Genomic DNA, 25,543 nt, shown 5'->3' on the forward strand with positions numbered 1-25,543 from the left:
ATTTTCATGAGCACAGTGAGTTCTGATGGACAGCGGCATCGAAATCCAGCATGTGATGCTATCCGTGATGGTGGACAGCAACGTGCCATAATTGCTATAATAGTTTTGCCCTTGTCCCTTGACACTACCACCCCTAGATATCTGAGCTCAGAGTTGCGCCATTTCAATGGAAAATCCAGAGAACTGCTGTGTGGCTGATGTGAGGGTAAACAAACTGGACTTCTCCCAATTGATTTGAATGCCGGATAGCCCTCCAAACAGGACACATTTGCTGAGCACCCCTTTCAGACTGATCGGAGGGGTCTCTAATATCTCAAAAATAAGTGTGATGTCATCAGCATATAATAATACTAGTATGTGTTAAGCGAGGTATGGAATGGCATATTCTCGTTGACATTGGCAGTTTTGCAGCCACAGGCTCCATTGCCAAGGCAAAGAGTAGCTGGGAGAGTGGGCAGCGCTGCTGCACGCCCCTGGTAATGTTGAATGTAGCTGAGATCGAGCCATTGATCTTAACCCTTGCCATTAGTTGTCAATAAAGGAGACCTATCCATGTCAGAAAAGAGTGAGGGAAGTCCATTTGGCGGAGGACAGTCATTAAGTAATCCTGTTCCAACAAATCAAATTATTTTGGTGGCGTCAAGGAACGCCACCACTGCAGCAAGCTCCAAATTGATGTCCTGTAAGGGCGTAAAGAGTGCCTGTAAATTGTGACCTGGTGATCACCCAGGGATACATTCTGACTGATCTGGCCTGACTAGAAATGTCATGAGGAGGGCAAGGCGATTGGCAAGTACTTTTGCCAGAATTTAAACATCACCGTTGAGAAGAGACACTGGCCTGGAAGATGGCTAACTACCCGGTTTAAGCAAGGCAATCATAACTCTCTCATAGATGGTGATAGTAGGCCATTAATCTTTGCTTCTTGGTACACAGACTTTAGGATCTGAAGCAATGTACCAATGTATGCTTTGTAAAAGTCTGCGGGCAGACCATCAGGCCAAGGGGGCCTTTCCAGACTGCAGCTGATGATAGCCTCCCTAATCTCATCTTCTTCAATATCTGCTACGAGGAAGTTTAACTTAGTTTCACTTACCCAGCCAAGTGCCAAGTCATCTAGGTAGGCATCTACATCTGCACGCTTGCGATCTGCAGGGAGCCATAGAATAAGTAGAATGTGTGCAAGATTACCGGTGTGTCTCTAAACAGTGTCCCGTCCTTGCCCGTACCTCTAGGACATCATTGGCAAAGTGTAGTTTCCATGTCAAGATGGCTAGTGTATGTCCTGGACGTTTGCCTTCCCTATATGCACTAGCCCTGGCATACTTACAGCGGTGAAGACCTTCTCTTTCCGCCTTCTCCTGAAACTCAGACAGGGCAGCTGTAATCTATTTAGATAACTTGTGGTCATCAGAATTGCCGTCCAAGCCTCTGGAGCTTTCAAGTCTCTAGTTTGCCCAATTGGTCACACAGAGAACGCAACACTCCCCCACTCTTGGCAAGGCAAATACCACAGATTGTCACTTTGAAGGCTTCCCATATAGTACCAAACACTGGCACTGAGTTTCCTAACAAAAAAGTCAGCGGTTTATTTTTGCAGATCATCGCGGAATGGGTGTCTAGGAGCAGTATGGGAGACAGCCTCTGTGATGTTTATGCAGAGACGAGGGCTGAAGGGCGCAGCACAATCAAGACGTTGGAGTGATCATAATATGTTCACGCTAAGTGCATGACCCCGTGCAACCAGGATCCCTGTCCTCTCGAAATGAGCCAATAATAGAAGTGTGACCAGCTGTTGTATACTCCTGAATAGAAGGTGCCTTCTTTTTCGGATGGGTAAAGTGTCCACCATGTGTCTAATAGCTCATGATGTTCCTTAATGTCTCGTATACGGTGGGCGGCTGTGCTATGGTAAGTGGCAGAGGTATATAATCTAGCAGTATATGCGTTCAGGGTAACATTTAAGTCTCCACCCCAATGAATTGAGGCATACCTATGTCTGAAATGTGACACCGCAGTCTATCAACGAAAGTGGAGTCATCAGTATTTGGTCCATAAGTTGACTACAGTGACAGCTGATGAGGCCAATCAGCCCCACATCAGCGAATAGAAACCCTGAGTATCATTCAAGGAGCCCCGCAGAACATACAGCACCCCTTTGCAGATGAGGATAACTATGCCTCTTGCGTACGAAAAGCATATGGAGTATTGCCTGTGGTAGGCCCAACGAGCGATGAAGGTAGTGCATGTGGGCTCTATTAAGTGGGATTCTTGTGGAAAGGTGATATGGATGTTGTGTCTATCCAAATAGACAAGTATGGGTCTACTCTTACAGGGTTTACTTAGCCCCCGACATTCCATGTTAAGCAACTGTATGTTGCGTGTAAGGTGTTGGTCTTGGCGATAGCATTGTTGGTCATATTAGGGCAGGTATTTAGGCATGAGTGCTATTTGTCGCATACAAGGGCAAAAAAATGAGGTGAGGACAGTGTGGCATTAAATGACATTCTGATGTGCACAGCATAACATTTAAACAATCCCTTTTCCCACCATGTATGTAGATCCTTCCCAAACAAGCTGAAAAGTGCTGATAAACTGTATAGCAAACATGGTAGCATTTTGGTAGCAGTGTCACCAGTACGCTGAAGAGGAGAGGTGTGTTGAAAAAGAAAGAACATAGAGCGTGAAAAGAGATAGAAAGAATGTAGAGCTAGGAGAGATCATCAGGGAGAGTGGCCGCCGGAGGCTAGTAAAATGATAGAGTGACAGACGAGGTGTATATCACTTGAGTGAATTCAGGGTATCCTGTGTGGGGTTCTCTAGAGAACCATAGGGGGACATCCTCATGTGTACGAGGGTGTGGGGAGCATAAATTGTCTCAGGAGGCTCATCACAATTCAGTATGAACAATGATTACAGGCAATCTGCAGTAAGGACCGATCTGGGGGCTGCACTGTCACTGGGACCTGTTATATATTAGAAGGGGTTTGTTGGTGCTTCTGAGAGTCTCATGTGATGCATAGTCTGTGCCATCAAAAAAAGTTTGGCAGTGGACAGCATCACCCCTAGGGCTCCAGATTCAACCCAGTTATGACATTTTTGACCAGGATCTTGATGGGATGGGTGGTTGTTCCGTCGGAGAGGTACGTTTGGAATTCCAGCGCATGAGGTCAGTAGCCTGCTTTGAAGTCACAAAGAAGTGATCTTTTCCCCTGAAGCAAATGCGAAGGCGAGCTGGGTATAGGATTGCGTAGGAGATCGCAGCGAGTCTCAACTTGTTTGATGGGTGCAAATTTTCTCTGCGCTTCCTGCACTGCAATGGTGAAGTAAGGATATATGGTCACTTATTTGCCGTCGAAGTGCAGTACCCATTTTTCTCCCACTAGGCAGAGAGCAGTGTCCTCATCTCAAAAGTTACTGAGTCTGACAATGATCAGTCTCAAAGGGGCACCAGGTGTTAGATGGGCCTGTAGTACATGATGAGCACTTTTAGCAGTATGCATTTTAGAGGAGGAGTCTGAGCCAAAGAGTGGTACGCAGTCGTTCAAGAAATTCCTCAATTTTTCCGGTATTGGTGGATTACGGGGGGCACGAGCAGTCTCTGACCAGAGCAGCTGTGTCCGGGCCTAAGTTGAGTCAAAGGTCGATCCAGAGACCCGGGGCCCCTGTTAGTCGCAACATTTCTTTGAGCAGTGATGGAGATGTTGGTGCGGTGTGACTCCCTAGACTAGGCCTTCATAGGCCTCAACTGCCCACATGATCAGCAGCAGTATGGCAGTGGCAACGCAGGTTGACTGCCAATATTAGATTGTGCATTGAAGTGGATATATGGGAAGGCGAGCTTCTCCCAGCATAGATAATGGTTGCAATTTGCTTTATTTAGTCAATAGTTAAATCTGCAGATGCACAGGGGGGCTCAGTGCATGCAAGCGATCTGGGGCCCGACTGCAACACCACCCGCAATGTGACAGGCCAGGGCCAGTTGAGAGTCCCCCGGCAAGAAGGATTGTGCTTGGCGCCACTCCCAAACTATCCAGCAGCTTGTGGGTCTCGCAACCTCCAATGTGCGTCGGGTAGATTTCTTAGGCCTCTCATTGCACTTCCTTTCACTGGAGCACCAGACTTCTTATTCGCTAGTCACTCCTCTGATCCTCAGTCAGCTAGCCTACCACTGCACCTTTCTCCCCTGCATACAAGTGTTTGTCACTGGTGGGTCTCTGTGGGCATTGACACCCATCTCCTCAGACACACAGGTTCTCAATCATCAGACATGACCAGTTGGACCAGAGACGCATGGGTAGCAAGCAGTGCCCCACGGCCCACTTCACCCAGCAGCCGATCTGCCCTAGTCTACGGGGGTGTAACGAACCCACCTCTCCCGGAAAGGCAATTGGGCCCGAGTATCCTGAAGCTGTGCTCCTCCTTAGCACTCACTGTAGTTAAACAGTACCGCCCAGCGCACCAGTTGTTCGAATAGGTGCCATTTCAGCTTCGCAGTCTGGGAGGGATCATGTAAATTGCTAATTGCTGTCGGTTTTCTGTCTAGTTTTGTCCAGGAGTTGCACAGGCAGACTCCCTTTAGTGTTTGTGTTGCTGGCTGCACAGAATTCATAGGGTGATGGGGCCAGATGAGGATTGTTTCCCCCGACTGCAGACCAGTGCAACCATCTAGCATGCTGGTTCTCTATTCCCCCATCACCCCCCCCCCCCCCCCCCCCACACACACACACACACACACACACCACCCCCAAGAAGTGTCTTCTTTAATAACAAGTCATTAATTTGGATTTTAAATTACTGTTAAATAAATCCTTGAAATATTTCCCTATCTGCTGCAAAACTGAATTTACCATTATAGTATGTAATAAGGTTATCCAGTGTTGGCTGGTGAGGACAGCCATCTTTGCTAAAGTTAAGACAGCTTTTTGGCTTATTCACTCTAAGGACATGTATAACATTAGGTAAATGCATGTCCTACTGTTGAATATCAAGCACCCTGTCCTGTGAGCATTAAGGCCTACCTTAGGCATGACTTGAAAGTATTTAAAAAGGAATTTTAAGCCTCTCAAAAGGTTTATTTTGACAGGTCGAAATAACAGTTTTAAAACCCCTGAGCCAGGTTGCAGGGGCCTGGAGACCTTTTTTGTAGTGCTACTGTAGTAGGTGGCGCAATAACTGCTGCAGCCTACGGGTAGCATTTACTTTATGTGATGGGTACATTTAGTACCATATACTAGGGTCTTGTAAGAAAATTGCATTTGCCAATCAGATGTTTACCAATTTTACCATGTTTATTAGGGAGGGCATACTCACTTTACCACTGGTTAGCAGGTGTAAATTGCACAAAGTTCTACAGCCAAACAAAATGGGGTTCAGAGTAAAAGCAAAACATCGTGAGTGATCCAGCAGGAACGGGCAATTTCCAACAGACTGACTTTACATATTGATTCTATATGGGTAACAATGTGGTGTTTGGACAGGTGCATTTTAATATCTGGATTCCAAGTAGAGGCCCCATGTTATCCGAAGACAAATGTATTTGAACATCTCCCTGTAAAATATTTAACTACTGTTTCAGTCCAGTTCAGTATGTCAAGATAAGGAAATCACCCTTTTAACGTGAGCTATTTGCACAAATAAGCTGAATTTCGAGCCTATCGGAAGGTGTACAAATGATTTTTTTTTTTGCCTAATTAAATTAACAATTCCTTACTATGCATACTTAAGTTTTGTGGTTGTGTGTCAGGAAATGTCAGTTTAGCTCATAATATTGCAGCATTATCGCATACTCCAAAGCAATTCTTTTTATTTTTTACCGTGCATACTCCTAAGTCCTTGTGATGGATTTGCTTCTGGTGGGAAGGGGTCAATCGATTCGGAATTAAAGGTTTTTTAGTTTTTTTCTGAATTCAAGATTGCCTCGATTTGTAGCTGTTGAAGGGAGGTAATCACACATGCATGGCCCAGCCTCTGACAAATGTCTGTTTCCTTTGGTTCTGGCAATTTGTTTAATGGGTCGTGATCTGGGTGTGATCTTGGGGCAGGGAGGCATTCTCTTGATTTTGCCCCATGGATATTTTGATTTTGTGTATTCTACATAATGCAGAGTATTTGAAGTATATCTTTTACTGGGAGGCAGGGTTCGGTGGTGTTGGTTGTTTTGGCTTTTTCACATCCCAGACTTTTGTGTTTCTGGATTCTGTTGATTTGTAATATGATCTAGAGGTGGTGGCCATCGACTAGCTGGGAGCTGATTATGGCTCTTACTACAGAGAGGCTGTTTGGAAGGGATGAAAACACTTTTTGGGTCACTGTTAGGTGATGGAGAAGGTGCATGACTACTGCCCTCATTAGGGGTTTTAGGCTGAGGTCAGTGTCCAAGAAGATGTCCAGTTTGCCAAATTGGTTTCCATGACATTGTCATCAAAGATTTTGATGCGCAGGGCAGATGATTTTTCTTTAATTTAAGAGCTAGGCTATTTTTGTCTTGAATCCATTAAAGTTAAGAGTTTTGTAAGAATTGGTTTTCTTCGCCTCTGACTCACCTCTGTGTCAGTGTATCATCAGTTTAGAAACTGAAATGGATTAAGATTGTACAATCTTGGAGGGTAGCAATGAAAACTCGCCAAGTCTGATTTCAGTGATGATGGCCACTGATTTGTGCCACCATCTCCAGGATGTTGTCCCATATGTTGATGACTGGTGCTTTTGTTTGTGTTTTGAGCAGAAGCCTTACTGGTTGTAGTCTAAGGGTTCCTTTTGTGAGTGATTTTCAAGCTGAGTGGTGGAGACTTTTTACCTACTATAGAAGTCCAATGGTACTATGTAATACAGTGAGATTAATTTGGCTAAGTAGGGTCTAACGTGACCTTTTCTTTAGGACGGGTGAGATCTTTGAGTATTTAGTTGAGGTGGATTTCACTTGAATGCTGTGGTTATCATAGCAGATTTTCAGGTGTCTAAGCCAGGCATCTTGTTGGGAAGTGTCTTCAGAAGTCTTGAAAGAGTTTGGCAATATTGGCCCTTGTCACTTAAGCAAAACTGTGCCCAAGTGGGGCATATATTTGACCCAATGCGGGATTTGGAACAGAGGATGGTGATCATGATTAGCAATTTTTCAATGAATAAGGAGCATCGGGTATACAATACCATGCAGTGACGATATGTTTAGGTTTCCTGAACACTGGGCTGTGCACTTCATTTCAGTTTTTCACAGAAATTCCTTTGCATTTATTGTTTTTGTATTCTTCGTTTCAAGCTACAGATTTGTGTTTTTTCTTATCATGTAAGCTCTGTTCTTGAGGAGCTTATATTGTTCTAGGTCCTACTGCTCCTTTCTCTTAACTGAAATGGCCCAACTCGGTCCTTAAATTTCACATTTTACATCCAAACCTAATGTTTCTGAAATGACTGACCTACTACACACTCCGGTTCTCCGATTAACTGAATATGTATGTTTAAGAGCTTTGTAAAAGGAGTATTTTTCAAAAGCGGGGTAGGGCATTTATGCGTGAGAGAAAAGTTCGCTCATCCCCCTAGAAATTCACAATAGATGTGTCCTGTAATAGTTTAGTTAGAAATCTTTCGGGGCTGAAAGAGCCCACTTTGCTCCCCCAGAGGGCTTGATAAGGATATGGCGTTCAGTGTCAAGACTTATCTTGTAGGACCTCATTTATAGATACCTACAGCGAAAGCAGAGATGATTGATGGTGAATATTTCTCAGCTAAAAGGTTCCTAAATCATGTTATACCCTTATAAAAACAGAGGATAGTCTTGACTTCTGAATGGCCACACCAAGACTTGACTTGGAAGTCCTAGAATTTAAAAATTGGTCTTTGAGTTTTCTTCTCGTTGTAACTTGATATCTTTGTTTTCTGAAACCCAGACCTGCACGATTCAGACTCAGAATGCAGCGTCATTCAAACAAGGGCTTAAAGCATATTGCAAGATCACCTCTGAGTTTTCTCTTGCATCGTGGATGAACACCACTTCTAGAATTACTACCCTGCACCATGCAATCTAAGTTTACCTTTATGAAGCAGATGCTTTCTCTATTGGAGCTGTGTTGCTAGAGAGACCCTGGAACAGAGGAGTGCAGGTCTACTATGAAATTCCTGCAGATGTTTCCAAAACTATGAAACTCTGGCACTCACTTGCACCACTGAGCTAAATATGATTGAATGATAGTGCTAATTCTTACAGGTTAAGAGCCATCATTTAAAGTAAATTGCTAGAACATAGTAGCAAAGTAACATTTCTTACCAACAGCAGAATTTCAATGGTTTTATTAAATGTCTTTTACTTATAGTATGAATACAGGTGGTAAATTACATCCTACAGGGTTCATATTGTGTTATCCCAGAAATAGTTCATATTTGGATGAGAATTATCTACTAAATTTGAATCCTTTCTTGCAAAGGCATATTTACCTACCTTGAAATAGACTATGGTGGCTCCCCTTGTGACGAAAACCAACTTAAACCCTAATATAGCTGTGCAAGAACCCCTTAGGGGAGCAGGGGCGCAGTGCAAATGGGCTACAGCGCCACAAATATGGTGTTTGAAGTAGCTGGACACTGGTGTGCTGGGGTTCGTCCTACTATAGCTCTGTAAATTGGGTCAAGTACAAACCTTTCAACACTTAACTCCCAGGGTACCGAGGCTGAACACTCACATTCTTCTCGGGGAGATTATTTGGTGGGCAAGAGCTTAGAACTTAACACTCCACCAACAGGCACAATAACAGTTTCCAGCCTAGTGTTGATATTTTATGAAGAAAGAATGTTAATTACACAGCGGAACTAAATACTACACAGTGCACAGTAAATAACATACAGGGTTACAAACTCTGTTATGTTAAACAGAGAGACATCTTATGTTATGGTTGCGATCCAGTATCTACAGTTCCCAACACACATCTGGTTTAGGCAGGATTAGCAATGGGTGCAGTCAGCTCACATACTCCTACAGGTCAAATGTGCAGCTTAGTTAAGTGCCTCTTTGGAAAGGGTCTTAGCATGCACAGCGGACTCCTCCCTCATGAAGTCTTTTGGCTACAGTGCAGGTCAAGCCTTGCGTTTTTTCCTGTTTTATACGCAGATGCCAGATTATTTTTGCAATGGATGGCGATAATGCAGTCTCTTTAGAAAAATGTCATAACTGCCTACATAGGACAGCAGCGTGGCTGAAGGAAAACTCCCTGCAATTTAATTTGGGAAAAACTGCAGTAATGTGCTGTACGTCAGGCAAAATTCAACGCCCTCTTCCAGCAGACTTTTGGCCAGATCTGCTCAATAATCCCTGTGTAGCTGCCAACACAGTACGTAACCTGATAGTGATCCTGGACAGCAAGCTACAACTAGACTCGCAGGTTAACAAAACAGTGAGCACTTGTTATCACCTGCTTAGAGCTCTCCGGAAGATCCTCCCGTTTTTACCCACTTCTGCTAGATCTTTAGTGGTACGGAGTATCGTCCTGAGCAGAATTGATTACTGCAATGCACTCCTTTTGTGTGCTCCAGGTTCATTGTTAAAGAAACTACAAAGAATAAAGACTATGGCGACTAAATTAGCATTGGCCTGGCCACGTGCAGCTTCGGCCTCTTTGGCCTTAAAAGATCTCCACTGGCTGCCTGTTATTCAGAGAGTAAACTTCAAAGCACTCTGCATTGTCCACAGGGCTGTACACAAAACTCGGCCTAAAATCCTACAAAGGAAATTTGCATAGTATGCCCCTGCCAGATCCCTGCGTTCTGCCTCTGCGAACCTGGTCTATGTCCCCCGGGCAAAAAAGGTCCGAATGGGTGGAAGATCCTTCAGCTACACAACAGCCAAGCTGTGGAATGCACTACCCCTGGAACTTAGGCAACTGAATGCCCTGTCTTGGTTCAGGAAGGAACTGAAAACTAGACTTTTCGACAGATACGTGTTCTTGGACAATTCTGCTCTGTCCCTGCTGGTTGGTAATCTTTAAGCACCAGGATACCTGTTTGGTGACAGCTGCGCTGTACAAGTGTTCATTACATTGTAGTAGTTCGGGCTGATCGGTGATATAGTGGCTTCGTGGCAGCAGCTCCTCTCCTGCAGGGCCACACCAGCAGTCTTGCTGTAGACAAAGTTCACACGGGCAATATGTGAAGCTGATATGTGTAAGAACACTTGTCTTTGGCCAGTGGCTCTCTCAACTGGCTGCAGACTGGTGTTATGGTGTGACAGTTGCAGCTTCCCTGTTGAATGCCTCAAGGAGGTATGAAACTGATAGTTGCAACTTCCAAGCAGATCAGGGTTTTCCCACTTTATCAGACCTAGTTTTCATTCAGTGTCTGCAAACTGTCTAGGTATATGGTATATTTGTTCTGGTACAGTCTTGTGCAGCTCACACAAGAACTTCAAATAGCAACCTGGCAATCTTTCACAATACAGGCAACTCCTGGCTTCAATGTCTGGGCATGTAAGCTTTCTCTAGATTCTCCTTTTACTGGGAATGTGATGGGTTCTGCTCCTGGACAGTCTGCCCTCCTGCAGGGCTAGGCACTTCAAGCAGACCCTCAGAAAGAGCAAACTTCAGGTGCTCTCTTTCACCTCGTTGAGACAGGCTGTTGGGCTCACAAACCAGCACAGGTTGCACAACACCTTTTTGAGTACTCTGTGGAGCACTCCCTTGGTCATGAAGAACTTGGCACTGTAACAAAGTGAAGTGGTTTGGATCTCTTTTATAAAAAAAAAAAAGAATTCCCAGAAAGGATGTGGCGCCATTGTCTCAAACGTTAGTCAGTTTGGAGAGGTTCTCTTTCAGGTGTCCTGCCTTCTGTGGCTCATCTCCAGATACAGCCTTCATGTAAAGAGATGCATCATGCATCAGGTAGCAATGGTATGGCTCCAAGCAGAAGTGTCCAAAACAGGGGTGCAGTAAAAAGAGGTCTCTGCACATTGCTGTCCTCCGGTTTCCTGAAGCAGTAATCAGTGACATAGAAAAGGGAAGGACATCCCTAGAAACGTCCTCGCCTTGAACATCAGAAACTGCATTCTCACCCTTCATGCCTATCATCTGTTGGAAATATTCAGCAAACCTTTGATAATAAGGTCTACATTGAATTCTGTCCTTGTCTCCATCATCCTTCACTGGGTAGAGACCCAATGTCTCTGCCTTTAACCTCCAGTTACAGTAATGTAGACAATATACTTCCAATGTCTGTGGAAAAATGTCCTCCTCATCTTATGCCATGTTAAAATCAGGTGCATCCAAAATGTGCCCAATTGGGCCTAGTACTTAGACTAGCATAACAATTAGGGTCCTTCTACCATACATGTGCTACAAACTCAACCTGCCACAGGATACTACTGCACAGTTATGGGTTTCATATAACAGTGGAACTTTAGATCAGGTAAGCAGATCTGCTTTACACAAAGAGAAAGCTTTGGCCATGCTGTAGTTCAAAAGAACATGAAACCCTGGGGATAGACTGTAGTCCAGTGGCCACTATGAGGACCCACTTGGTGCACCCCTCCAGGTCACTTATCATATTCTATAACTCTCATAACCAGGGACAAACAAGAGACAAAGCAAGGTGTCTGTGCATACTCTGGATTAGTGTGGCATCTGGGCTAAAAAAGTGGAGATACCCAATTCACACGCTGTTGCACACTCATGGCAGGGCTACCAGCCCTTTCCCTTTCACAGTGTAGGGGCATTCGCATTCCAAGAGCCAGGACCATATAGGTCCTTTTCCACAATACCAAGCTTAGCACAAAGTAATTTTGTAATCTATACTTGCATCTCAAATAAAAGTTTACTGGAAGGAAATTCCTTGTTCTCACAATACCAGCCAAGATACCGGCATCTGTGAATTACTGGGACAGTTGTACTCAAACAGAGAACAATAAATGGTAGAACTTAAGGGCCAGGTTGCTTATCTTATCCTTTTGGATCTTTCAGCAGCATTCAGTTCAGTGTTACAGATCAGATCTTGATTGGATTTTTGTTTGACCTAGTCATTAGCAGGCTTGGGGCCACTAATTCTCCAACACACATACCTTGAAGTGTGGTTTTCGACATGGGTCAGCTCTATCATCACTCCTTTTTAATATATTCATGGCAATCCTGGTAGGGATTAACTCAGCCCATTTGTCTATGGTATCTAATGCATGCTAATCCTCCTGGACCTACATGAAAGTTTGGCTGGCATTGCACATTATTTTGTCTTGCAAGGTGTGCATAAAATCACTTATCTCACCAAGCTGTCTTTAATGCAAGCAGTGAAATTTTAGCATTGGAGCATACTACAAGGAAAGTGTTTTCAGAATGTCCAGCTGTCCTGGACCTCTACCTGAATCATTGAACATAGCATGCAGGAGTTTTTTTATTCTTCTTTTGCACATCCACCAGACCCCTCCACCTCACTAGTATCTACTCTGGCTAAAATAATCTTTATCTTCAGTAAAAGCATCAAAAATCGGATTACTTCTCAGAATCTCACATTCTATTACTCATTCAAGTATTTACACTGTTGAGTAATAGAAAAGCTTGGATAATACCTTCGACCACCCTTGCAAATGTGATGACTAAAGAACAGGCTTTACATATTGTAGTATACCGTTTCACCTTGTGAATTGAACTAAGGTGGTCAATGGTGAAAGTTCCAGTCAAAGTAAATTTGCAGAGTATTACTTGGAAATCTGTTCATGGCTTGCACTAAAAAAGCACTGTGAACCAAAGCTAACCGTTTCAGAATGGAATCATGTACAATGGGAGCTGAATGTTGAAATAGCAGAAGTAATACTGTCAAATCTGATGCCCCACTATGCGCACAAAAAATAAATCTCACTTAAATGTTGTACATGTAGGATGAAAAAGGAAGGCATTTTTATTGAAATTTGTTTGATATACATTCCTATGTATTTAAGATTTCTTATTTTGGTGCATTTCAGTGTGATACAATTCTGGTTTGTATAGTATAAGTATTGGTGTGTATATACTCTTTTGTGTATAGTTAAATGCTGTATCTTTTTGTTTTTAAGCACATTAAATCCAGTTTGGTACTGCCCTAGAGAGAATTTGAGGGTGTGCTGTTTTATGTAAATCCTCAATACTTAAACTGCCTTTGGGCCTGATTTAGATCTTTGCAGACTGGTTACTCCGTCACAACAGTGACTGATATCCCGTCTGCCGAAATATAATTCCCATGATGTTCTGTGGGATTTCGGCAGACTGGATATCCATCTCCATTGTGACGAAATAACTCATCCGCCAAAATCAAAATCCTGTAGTCTATAATAATTTGGGTATGAACCTTTCATGTTGGGTAAAAAAAATACAAATCTGTGTTTTGCCTTCGGTGTTTTGGATGCGAGTTGAGTATATGAAATAAAGTGCTCATAATTTGTCATTCTGTTTCAGGTGCCAGAGTGTGGTAATTCTAATGAAATCCCACCAGAAGGTAAGAAAAGGATGCAGCTTCCAAATTAGCAGCATTTTAGTTATTGTAAAAGGGAAAGTCTCTTCTCCCTCACTCCAGTGTTTTTTTTTTAATTCACCAGTTATGGTTATGAACACTGAAAATGCACTTCATAGCACACAGCGTCCACCCTTTGTTGTTTAATTAGAGTGAAACTCGCAAGTCGGAGTTTCAAGATGGTGAAGAAAACACTGTAGAGCTAATCCGACCAATCATATTCTGTTAAATGAAATTTTATAAATAAATAATTTTAATTCACCAGTTATGGTTATGAACACTGAAAATGCACTTCATAGCACACAGCGTCCACCCTTTGTTGTTTAATTAGAGTGAAACTCGCAAGTCGGAGTTTCAAGATGGTGAAGAAAACACTGTAGAGCTAATCCGACCAATCATATTCTGTTAAATGAAATTTTATAAATAAATAATTTAAAACAAACAATTCAAAATGTGATTGGCTGAATTCTCGAGTTATGGATTTCCAGTTAAGACTGCAGAGATATACACAAGTTTAATCCTGTTAAGCGGAGTCAGACTTTTTTAAACTCCTACATCTTACAGATTTACACCAAAGCCCCCCCCCCCCCCCAATTAAAAACACTCTTCCTGAGTAAAGTTTTTCTTTCACACCAAATCTGGTGTAAATCCTTTCAACAGTTGTAGATATGAGCAAAATGTTGAATGGCAGATATAGAAATCCCTATTTTCAGGCATGTTGCCAGTATCCCACAAACACAACCCTCCCCAACTTGGCATGCCGAAAAGTAGTGGACTAATTTCCTGAAATCCTCCCAACCATCCTTGATGGATGATCCTAATTTAGCCACAGTCTGCTATGCAGAGTGGATCCATTTAGCAGCTAATAAACTGGCTCCTGCTAAATCCGTCAAATGTTTTAGAATGCTTGCTTCAGCACCACGGTTTGCCTCTACGTTCAGGGAAATGATAAAGAACTGTAGAAAACAGGAAAGAGTCTGGAGGGGTAAGTGCTCCACAGACTAAAAAATCAAATATAAACCACTGATTCAGAGTAATAAAATCATGATTAAAGACAAAGTGTAATTTTTAATCAGAAAAAATTAATATGGCAAAACATTCACCCAAAAAGCTTTTCAAGCGCGTTCTGGAGCTCTTGTCTATCTGTTAGTAGCTCTTTAATGCCCAGTCTAAAGCTTTGTAACAACTTAGGGCAATTAAAAAAAATTTAAAAAGTTGAGACTATTTGAGGATTTCAAGGACACTACAAACCCTAACACCCTCTACGTTGAGAATGATTTCATAGAGCTGAATGACCTGAAGCTCCTCAGTTTTCCCCTCTCTCACTAATGAGTGTTGGAACTTATCAAACAGACTAAATCAAGTGCCTCATCAGACCATTGCCCGCCCAGAATTCTCCAGGAGATTGAGGGATGGTGACCTCTCCCCTCACCACACATTTACATCATATGATCAACACAGGCATTTTTCCACTAGACTGGAATAAAGCTTCCGTCCTGCCTTTACTAAAAAAAAAAAACACAGTGGACCCTAATGAAGAGAAGAACTATCGTCCCATTTTACGCCTTCACCTACCCGCAGAAATATTAGAGAAACACATGAACCTTGCAGTCATAGAATATCTCAGTCGCAACGAGATTCTGGATAGAGCCCAGTTTGGCTTCAGAAAGGCTCACTGTTCTGAGACGGTATTGGTGGTACTTGCAGAGGAGATTCGGAACATCATGGACAATGGTGGTAAGGCTGTGGTGGTCCTATTGGGTCAATTTGTAGCCTTTTATACAGTGAGCCATGATATCCAGAAGCGGAGATTAGCTGATTTAGGATTTGGCGTACTGACATATGATCTCTTATGCTCCTTCCTCTCGGAAAGAGAGCAATTAGTCTTGCCAGGGCACTTGATCTTCAGTCCTTTCTTCTAGCCACTTTGTGTCCCACAAGGGTCATCGCTCAGCCCAAACCTATTTAATAGTTACGTGGCCCCCATGCAAAACCTATCAGATCCTTTGGTTTCTCTACCTTCTCCTGTGCTGATGACATGCAAATTGCAGTGTCTGTCGCCAGTAACATCGAGGAGATGGTGCATCGGTTTAATAGCTGTTTGAGAGCGGTGGTCGGTTGGATGAGCAGCCACTGCCTCGAACTGAACTCCGGAAAAACGGAGGTTCTTCTATTTAGCTGGGACACTCTTTCTGGAATGATTCCTGGTGGCCTCAGACCTTGGGTGTTCTTCCCACCCCAGTTCCTAAAGTGAGAAGCCTTGGGATAATTTGATGCTAAACTCACTTTCACGAACAGACCAATAAACTGGTCTCTTACTGCTTTTACCAGCTAACTATTGTTAGGAAAATCGTGACCTTTGTTTGATTTGAGCCGCAGAAAAGTTATCATCCCCCTGGTCTTATCAAGATCAGATTACTGTAACACCCTTTATCAGGGCATGCAGAAGGGATTACTTAAACTACAGAGTTTAGAATGCTGCTGCGTGGCTTATTAAACTATCAGGAAATGTGACTTGGTCTCTAAGGCTTCTGGAGATGCTTCATTGGCTCACGATAAAAAGAGTGGCTTTCAAGGCACTCTGTACCACATACAAAATACTCCATCGCACTGGTCCAGATCATCTAAAGAACAAATTCTCTTGACACACCCACAGAAGATGCATCAGGTGATTAACGTACAAAACGGTCAGGGTACCCAGAATCCTTTCTGCCTCTTGAGGCAGTAGAAGCTTAATATACTTCACCTTCAAGCTCCGGAATCAGCTACCCATACATCTTAGAGGCCAGTCGAATCAGACTTTCAGAAAACACCTGAAAACATGGTTATTTCAATCGCCATGTCAGTAGTCTTATCCTATGGAGCATTTTCTTATCCTTGCAGACACTAGCGCACATGCTGCGTTTTATTAAAACAAATATCCAATATTAAGTAGGTTGCCAGTTTACATGCAAATGTATCCACAAGTCAAAAGCTGTATAGGCAAATAAAAAAATGCTGATTCAATGGAAACCCCAAATAAGCCATAACCACAGTGCTGACTACCACTGTGTATTTGTATATCCATGTACACACTATTTTCTACACCCCAACACCTTTGCAGGGATTGAGAGCAAACACCAAAATGAGGCCAGAGAATGGGAGCAAGTTATTTAGCTTTAGAGCAAAACCTCATGCTAAAGTACTTCTGGGAAGAGGCGCAGTAAGGAATAAAATCAAATGTTTCCCTTCAGTGAAAATAGAGCACCATTTCCAACCAGTGTAACACCTTGATTCTTCGCCTAATTAGTCAGTGGCTCTATGATCTGCCAATCACTGGTCTAACTGGTCTCTATGCTACCTAACGTGTTCTTTTTAAAATCAGCCTTCCTGTGTCTGCCAACTATTCAGTACTACTTCTACCTAGAAAACTATTTCATTTGAGTGGTATCTTGAGAGGGTGCAAAGTTTGCAATAATGCAAACATGAGACCCTGTGCACGCAGAGGTTTGCAGCGAACTGTCCAAATTATTTCCTTTTTTATTCCTGTATTCCAGTCATAGGGACAGTATTAGTCAAATCCCCCCTTCCAAAGACGTAAGTAGCCATCAACAAAGCAGGAAGTTTTTATTTACATACAAACAAGATGTAAAAGCCTGGTCAAGAGGCTTACTGAACTGCAGGCATCTGGCATTTATTTTGTACCACATACCAAGATCTCACAGCGGATTCACGCTGTCGGAGATTAACAGCGAGACCATCGTGTCTCCACCTCCTACCCACCGCCGATCCCACCGTGGAGTAAGCAGAGACCGCTGACTCAAGCGGCTTTATAATCCAAGGAGCTACGAGCCCCCGCACGAAGAAAGACTCGTGATTTCACGGCCGTACCTCTCACCGACCGTCGATGCCAATGTGGAGCAAGCACTCGAGACCGCTGACCCAAGCGGCTACATAATCCAAGGAGCAACGAGCCCCTACAGGAAAAAGACTCGTGATTTCACGGCCTCACAACCGCACTCGTCCTGCTAAGGCACCTCTAATCCTGGGCACTTGACAGTTTCCCTTACGTCTAACAGCGCCTGACCAAGCCAACCCTTGTACCTTGGCAGGCGTTCGTATTGGAAACAGGCAGTGATTAATACAGTCCTGATGATGATCCCGGTTCATTAGGAGCCAAGGGATCGAAACATTGATGCTTAAAAAACAGTGTTTCATGAAATTCAATTGTATATTATTCTGTATACACTGTATGTCGAGACTTGCTATGATTGTTTATTAATTTGCAAGCGACAATTGGCTCAAACTCTTCTTGCCTGTTAAAACTTCTTTCAATGTATTTTCTTTCCTTAATCTAAGGGTTTTTCTATTTTTCGGGATAGGTACAGGATTGTGCCCTATCTAACTCTTTGTATATGATCTTCTCTTGGTCAATCCGATTCCTTTTAAACTTAAAAATTAAATATTCCCCGCCCGGCTGGGCTGGGAAGCTGAACTATAGTACTTATCGTGGTCTATATGTTTATTTGTCTGTCTATTTCATTCCCTGAGGACCCTTGTTCTCTTTAAAAAACATACCAAGATCTCAGCAGAGCTCTGGTACCAAATGCAGGAAGATCAATCTGAGGTCTTCCATTCCACCTCATACCCAATTCTTGCTCCATCTGGAATGTTGGGGCTATTTTCCCATGGAATGCCCCTTCATCAAATTATCATTTTGGGACAAGTCTAATATATCTCACTACTAATAAACCTTTGGAGGTGAATGCTGTGTTGAAAGTCTTCCTGCTCCTGCTGAAGAGGCTGTATGTCTTTTTTTAAGGAATAGACTTACTATGGCCATAACAATGATCGAAGCTTCCAAGGCCATGTCACTTCAGGATGCTTGCCAACACGTTGTTTGGCAGTTTGAGTATTATTCAGTCAGGCCAATAAGTAGAATTTATCAAACATTTTCCCACTAAGCCTCCAAAGAGGGAAAACGTAAAGCACATTTGAATTCTGCGAAAATAGCTTTTAAATAGGTTACTAAGGGTAAACCTAGAGAATTTGTCAAATTACTATCATCTGGATGTCCATCTAAATGTGAAATAAACAGATTGTTAAAGGTGCAATCCTTCCAAATGGTCACCCTACAGACATCACTTTGCTTCAGGAAGGGGATTCTTGGTGGTACTAGACCTGGAGACATCTACCTTATTGTGACAACCACCAGTGAGATCACATTTGCCTTGAAAGACTGTTTTCATCTGGGGCAGATCATATTAGATTTCAGTTGTTTGTGCACATCTTTACAACACTGAGCTTCTGAGCCACAAAGACACATCCAAAATGTTGGGCTCATGAAATGTGCACAACTATATTGTTTAAAGTTTTAGGTAAGAATCCCTTAATGTTTTCTGGCTAGCTAAAACAAACAAGGATTTCCATTGACTGTGACCTGACATGCAGTTGAACAAAGGACTGTTTGGTCTTTATCTCTGCAATCTTTTCAGGGAGGTCTTATGTACGCAGTATTCATCCTGTAAACCTTTTTCCCTGAAATGCTAACTGTGGCAAAGCATGTAGTTATTTTTTTTCTGCAAGATTTAATAGCATGTGATTTGCTCCTCTCATTGTCCTATTCAGAAGAAAACATTTGTAAAGTGTTTTTTCCCGGTTAAAATGTCATTCACAGATATTTTGACCCATCTAAAAAAATTGCATCTACCAAACTATAAGTGGACAATTGTCTCTTCAAATGTTATTGTTGAAATAAACCATAAGTTTATTTCATTTGTTAAATACTAAATCTTTTGAGCACGTATTGTTATGCTGCCCAAACCTGGAAGTGACTCGCTTGAGCGTGATTCATATCGCTTATTATCTATCTTGAACCTAGATTGTAAGATTTTGCAGAAAATTATTGCATACTGGTTTCAGCATGCTCTTACAAACCCGGTTCGTCCAGATCAAAATAGATTTGTTCTAGATAGAAGCATGACCTCCAGTATCACTAGGTTGTTTCATGTCCTTGACTGGATATCAGTAGATCATATTCATACGATAAAGCTGTCCATTGACACGGAAAAAGCATTTTGTTAATCTGTCCTGAACATATTTGTGGCAGTTTTGTAGCAACATAGTTTTTTTAGGATGTTATATTGTCCTGGATTAGGGGCCTGTACATAGACCCAGGAGAAAAGTCTGGACCTTGAAGGAGTTTTCTGACTCCTGGCAGATTCACAGGGGCACTAGGCAAGGCTACTCGTTTTCCTCACTCCTCTTCGCTCTCGCAGTGGAGCAGTTCGCTAGTAGCATCTAGCAAATAGAGCCAAAGGCTCTCCATCTCCTTGTATGCTGATGATGTATTGATGTATCTAGCTGACTTGACCACAGGCTTGGGGTAGCGCGAAGGACTCTTCAAACTTTTGGTAAAATATCTAGTCTGTTAGTCAAAAGGATCAAATTCTGTATCTTCCGCTCGAAGGATATTTGCATTTAAATGCTTCATAAAAAAGGTGTCCCTTATCTGCCCGTTAAGCCACACACCTTCAATTACCTTGGGGTTAATGTATTTAGACACCAACGCTATGTTAACACCGGAAATCTTGAAAAGGCTCTTATCTCTCAGCATCTGTGTTTTGGAAGAACCTACTTCTGTTACTGCTAGAACCTATTGCACTGCCCAAGGTGGTGGCTTTACCGCTTCCCCTGTACCTGCTTTTTAACCTACCTCTACACAGACTCATTTTTTCAAGTTCTTAGTAGCTGGTTGAAAGCGCTGGTGTGGAGCATGGGTAAAAACAGCGTGGCTCGAAGTTATTTCTACCGATAGACTGAGGGCGGCCGGGGGCACTGGAATTTTGAGTTCTATTATCTAGCATCACAGCTTCAATGGGGCATGGCCTGGGTCTCCCCAAATGCTTCTCCAGATGTAGCTACCTAGATTATCTGTGGGGTGAGGCTGTTTGTGAACATCTATTGGGCAACTGCCGTCATGCCAGAGTAGCTCCTTTTCTCCAGGAGGTATGTTTCCGTTCGCTCGGGTACCTTCAGTGTTCGTATCACCGGGCAGTATGCTCACTAGGATTGCCGCTGTGGTACCTAGCCAGACTCAGGCTCTGGAAGACAGGGTTGGTAGTTAAGATAATGCACTGGCTGGGAGCTGCTGTCATACATGTAGGTCCGCTGTTTGACTCAAGGGCCCTCATGACCATTGCAGGGCAGTAGGTGCCGCATGGGGTAGATCTGAAGAAGAGACTAAGATAGACCACTCTTACATATACTGTTGCCATGGGGTTCTTATGACCTACAATTAAAAGCATATACAGTGTGCTCTCAGAGGGTTTGGGGGACAGATCTAACAGCTCCTAAAATAAGGGGAGTCTAGATTTTCAAATAAAGCTCTCTAACTGGAGCTGGTCCATGATTCGTTGCCAAACATCTAGAGTATCCAGGAATGCATATCTTAAACTACTGCAGTTCGACCACGTACATTGCGTGTATCTTATGCTCCCCATATTACATAGGTTGTTTACCAGTGTAGGTTATTTACCAGTGTATCTAAAATTGCCCTAGATGTAAAGTAAATGAAACAGTGTTTTTAAAAAAACCTGGACATGCAGAGCACTCCAGACATTCTGGAACATTGTGTGCAATCTGGTCACAAGCCTGACAGGCAGAAAACACTTTTCCGTTGCTCATAATCTTCATTTTAGGGTTGGTACCCCAACCCAAAACCAATTGGGTCTATAGTGCATTCTATGACCCTGTAAAGCAATCCATCAGTGTCCTGGAATTCCCTCCCAGTCTGATCTCTGGAAGGCACTGCTGAGGTAAAGTGCTTAAGAAAGTGCCGGACAGTCTGGATAGATGCAAACAAATGCGCGCCTAGTATAAGTAATTACTAGGTGGACAACCCGTTAGTGATTGATCACTTATATTTTATGGAAAAGTTTTTGAAACGTTTTTTGGCATCAAAGAGTGCACACCACATTCACAAAAAGTACACAAATGCATTGAAACCAAAATACAGTACATAACATTATAACAAACACATACAATGATTATGATTACAATAAACAACTGTGCTATGCCTCAAATTGTAGTGTTATACTGAGGCACCAATCCTGAATTATACATGAACAAGTGGACAGAGAAATGAAATACTAGCCTACTTGTATCCACCACCCTGGACACGTGTTAGTTTAGACATATGGTGCAAAAATAGGAACACACAAAAAACTAAGTAGACATGTGGAATTTGTGCGAATTCTGTTCCTATTGTGCCCTAATACTCTCTGTGGGTTTTCCTTGGTGGATACACCACTATGAAGTGGGAGGGGTGCCGGTGTGCGTTAAATCAGGAGTAACAAGGATTATGCCTTGATAGGTAGACGTTCTTTACTCTGCACGAACTCGAGCGGCGGCCGCCGCTGAAGTTCGGAAAATTTTGCTCGATTGAATCGATCTCCACACCAAACACCCAAGCTTCGCTGAAAAGGTAGCGCGACCTTTTCAGCGAAGCTTGGGTGTTTGGTGTGGAGATCGATTCAATCGAGCAAAATTTTCCGAACTTCAGCGGCGGCACCCCTCCCACTTCATAGTGGTGTATCCACCAAGGAAAACCCACAGAGAGTTTCCTGACATTGCAAGTCTAAGAAACAACGACCCCCAATCCTTGTCCTGAGGAGAACCCTCTACTTATTCTATGGGTTCGAAACGCGTCGGCGTCCAGCTCCACCCAGACACTGCGAATATTAGGGCACAATAGGAACAGAATTCGCACAAATTCCACATGTCTACTTAGTTTTTTGTGTGTTCCTATTTTTGCACCATATGTCTAAACTAACACGTGTCCAGGGTGGTGGATACAAGTAGGCTAGTATTTCATTTCTCTGTCCACTTGTTCATGTATAATTCAGGATTGGTGCCTCAGTATAACACTACAATTTGAGGCATAGCACAGTTGTTTATTGTAATCATAATCATTGTATGTGTTTGTTATAATGTTATGTACTGTATTTTGGTTTCAATGCATTTGTGTACTTTTTGTGAATGTGGTGTGCACTCTTTGATGCCAAAAAACGTTTCAAAAACTTTTCCATAAAATATAAGTGATCAATCACTAACGGGTTGTCCACCTAGTAATTACTTATACTAGGCGCGCATTTGTTTGCATCTATCCAGACTGTCCGGCACTTTCTTGTGTTTGTTATAAAAGAGTGGTCCAGCCGGTCAGAGACAGGACCCAGCCTTTCTCTCTTTCCCTTGAGGTAAAGTGCTTAGGCAGAGGTGACGCAGTCAGGTGCCTAAAACACAATCTGGGATAACCCAGAGCAGTGGCGGAGTGGGATAACACTATCCTAGTGGTGCCTCCCATATCACATGACCAGTCACATGGACTTCACTCGGTCAAATCCAGCTAGCTAGTCAGTGCACTACACTTCTCAGCCAGCCGTTCATTGATCCGCCTCATAAGTTATCCACACAAATATATGTATAGTATAGTACACTGGCCCCTCCTAAGGCCCCCTTGTGCCTAGCTTGACACATCTGAGATCATTGCAACCTTGTTCTCTGATTTTCTTTTGTTTTTCATGCTAAATTTCCTTTCTTCTCATAAAAGCTACCCTGCCTGGGAACAGTCATTTTATGTATTTTTGTGGTGACTAAATTTGGAAGAAGTTAACTTATTTATGTTGTCTTACTGTTCCCTCTCCTACGGTTTGAATTATCATGTGGACATCTACTCTTCAAATTCCGTGTAAACCCACAACCGTTAGCTTTTTGTTCCATTCACATTTCGTTGCCCTCGCTAATTTATCCATATAACTTCTCTGATTAAATTTCTATGTTTAAAAAAATAAATAAAACTTGTGTACACCTTCATCTTGGAAGGTTAAACACTTGATATGACCATGTAAACCGCTCAGACACTCTGTCGGGGATTTTGACATGTTAAACCACTCACCAGATCAATAAAAAAAATCAAAACATTGCTCCTTGTCTTGCTGTGAAAGACTGTTGGCTTAGGCACATCTGAGCATGGGCAAAGTAAGAAAGATGAGGTTACAACATTCTAAAAAGCTACAATGAACTTATTTTTTTCTGAGTCCAGTTGCTTATAATATGGTGGGAGTCATGCAAATTATTAGAATATTTGTTACCTGTAGAGCTTTGATCTTTGCACCACCTAAGATAAAGTAATATACAGTAAGTAAATTGTTACTCATTTGAGTTCTAACATATGGCATTTCAAAGGGACTGGAATTGCACTAATTGTGGTTTGTGCCTGCAGTGTAATATATGGAATCCACCCACCTCATTTTTTCTTATTAGTTGCTAACACATTGAAAAGTATAGAACATTTAAGGGGGCACCCTCTGACCAATTCTTTCATTTAGACAGAATATTTATCCAAACTAGATCCCTGGAGCACAGTTTAGTGTGGATTCTCACTTACTCTAAACTGTTTAATAATTACTACATCACTGTATTTCTTTCATTATGACCAGCCACAGGATTCAACAGTACAGGATTGTTAAACAGTTATAAAGATCATCTTAATACTGATATCAATGGAAGTTTATGTTCATTCTGAATATGTGATTATAACCCTTTTCACTGATCTCTCCCTCTCTTTTTCCCTTACATGAATGCAGTGGACAAGTGGTACTATTACCAGAAGAACTAATTTGCATCAGTTGCGGTACAGCATTTATCTTATGACACTCATCAGAATAATGCAATTGGAGTAGCATAAATAAGAAATATCGCTACTAGATCAGACTAGGTTCTGCGTTTTGCTTCAAACGTATCAACTCAACAAAACCAATGTGGATTTCAACAAAACGACAGAATTTAGAGAGAATACTTGTATGATTGTGTGTGAGTTAAAGATGCAAATACAATCCTATTGTATAGCTTGGATATCACTAATAAAATATTTTCAAATACATTTTAGTCCTTTTTCAATCTGTTTCTGAAAGAATCTGGTACTTAATGTGTACTACATAGATTGGAATTATTCAGGTAACTGTTAATTTTTAAACTAAATAGCGAAGTAGGACTTTTGTAGACTCTATTAGTTCAACCCAAAGAAATTGTGCTCTACTATGTAAGTTTTTATTGCGTAATGATGTTCAGGACCACCGACTTGCTAGAACTCACTCTGCAAATCCCTAATAAATGAAGTGCTCATGTCTCGAACATATTCTTGCCTATATAATGGCTGCAGCTTTCACCAGGCTTAGTAGTCAGTGACTGTTAACTCTGTGTTTTTTACCATTTAATTTGCACATAATTTAAAGGTGCTCTGGAGGTATCTTGCCATTCAACTGTTCTTTGAAGCTACTGTTTTTTAGTCCCCCCGCTTCTGTGCATAGTGTCATTTTATGCATTCTGGTACCTGAATTTACTTCCCTTGTTACAGATTCCATGTAGATACAGTGATGTTGCTGTTTTGTGGCCATTTGTATGGGCGTAGCTGGCTCAGAAGAGAAAGTGCACCTTCCTAGGCCCTCACCCCCCAAACCCATCTACCTCTGTCATTAGAAACTGTATTATTTAGCATTCTGGCTCCTCACCTGCTGGGGATTAGGTTAGTTATGGTTATGCTAGCTCTTTGGGCTACTGTTGGTGCAGCTAATCGGATTAATTTCATTACAAGCAAACTTATCCATGTTACACTTCAGAACACTACTTGAAGTGGTACGAGAGGATGGCTGACTGTAACATGAAGAGAGATTCTTTATAATTTAATTATGCAGTGACTCGTTCCAGAAAGTGAAGGCTGTGAAACGGGGAGCCACTGCCTTCTTACAGCACTAGTAGAAACGTTTTGTTGATTTAGATAGATCTCTCTAGACTTATGTTTGTTCTGTTGGATCAAAGCTTTTAAATAATTAAGGGAGTTAGCAAAAATTAATTTGTGAGTAAATACAAATTTCTTAAATTGCACTCCCTGTTACTTTTGGGAACCAATGAATTTTTGAAGGTTGAAGTAAACATGCCCCTTTTTAGTAATGTTGGCCACAGCTCTGGTCGCTGGGTTCTGAATAAACCAATAATCCTAACCTACCAATTGAATATTGTAAGCATGATCTCAAATTTGAAGGATAGTAATTGT

At 42.2% G+C, this 25,543-nt stretch overlaps 1 protein-coding gene across 1 annotated transcript in view; it reads left to right on the plus strand.

Annotated features, from left to right (window-relative positions):
* The window catches only part of PPA1 (inorganic pyrophosphatase 1), a 282,780-nt gene extending 258,407 nt beyond the window's left edge, over nucleotides 1–24,373 (plus strand). The window contains exons 10-11 of the mRNA XM_086922264.1: nucleotides 13,398–13,437; nucleotides 24,078–24,373. Of these exons, the coding sequence (XP_086778390.1) occupies nucleotides 13,398–13,437; nucleotides 24,078–24,109 (72 nt within the window). The 3' untranslated portion in view covers nucleotides 24,110–24,373. The remainder of the gene's footprint in view (nucleotides 1–13,397; nucleotides 13,438–24,077) is intronic.
* Nucleotides 24,374–25,543: the final 1,170 nt, after the last annotated feature.

The sequence above is a fragment of the Lissotriton vulgaris genome, chromosome 5 (assembly GCF_964263255.1).
Source record: "Lissotriton vulgaris chromosome 5, aLisVul1.2, whole genome shotgun sequence".
NCBI lineage: Eukaryota > Metazoa > Chordata > Amphibia > Caudata > Salamandridae > Lissotriton > Lissotriton vulgaris.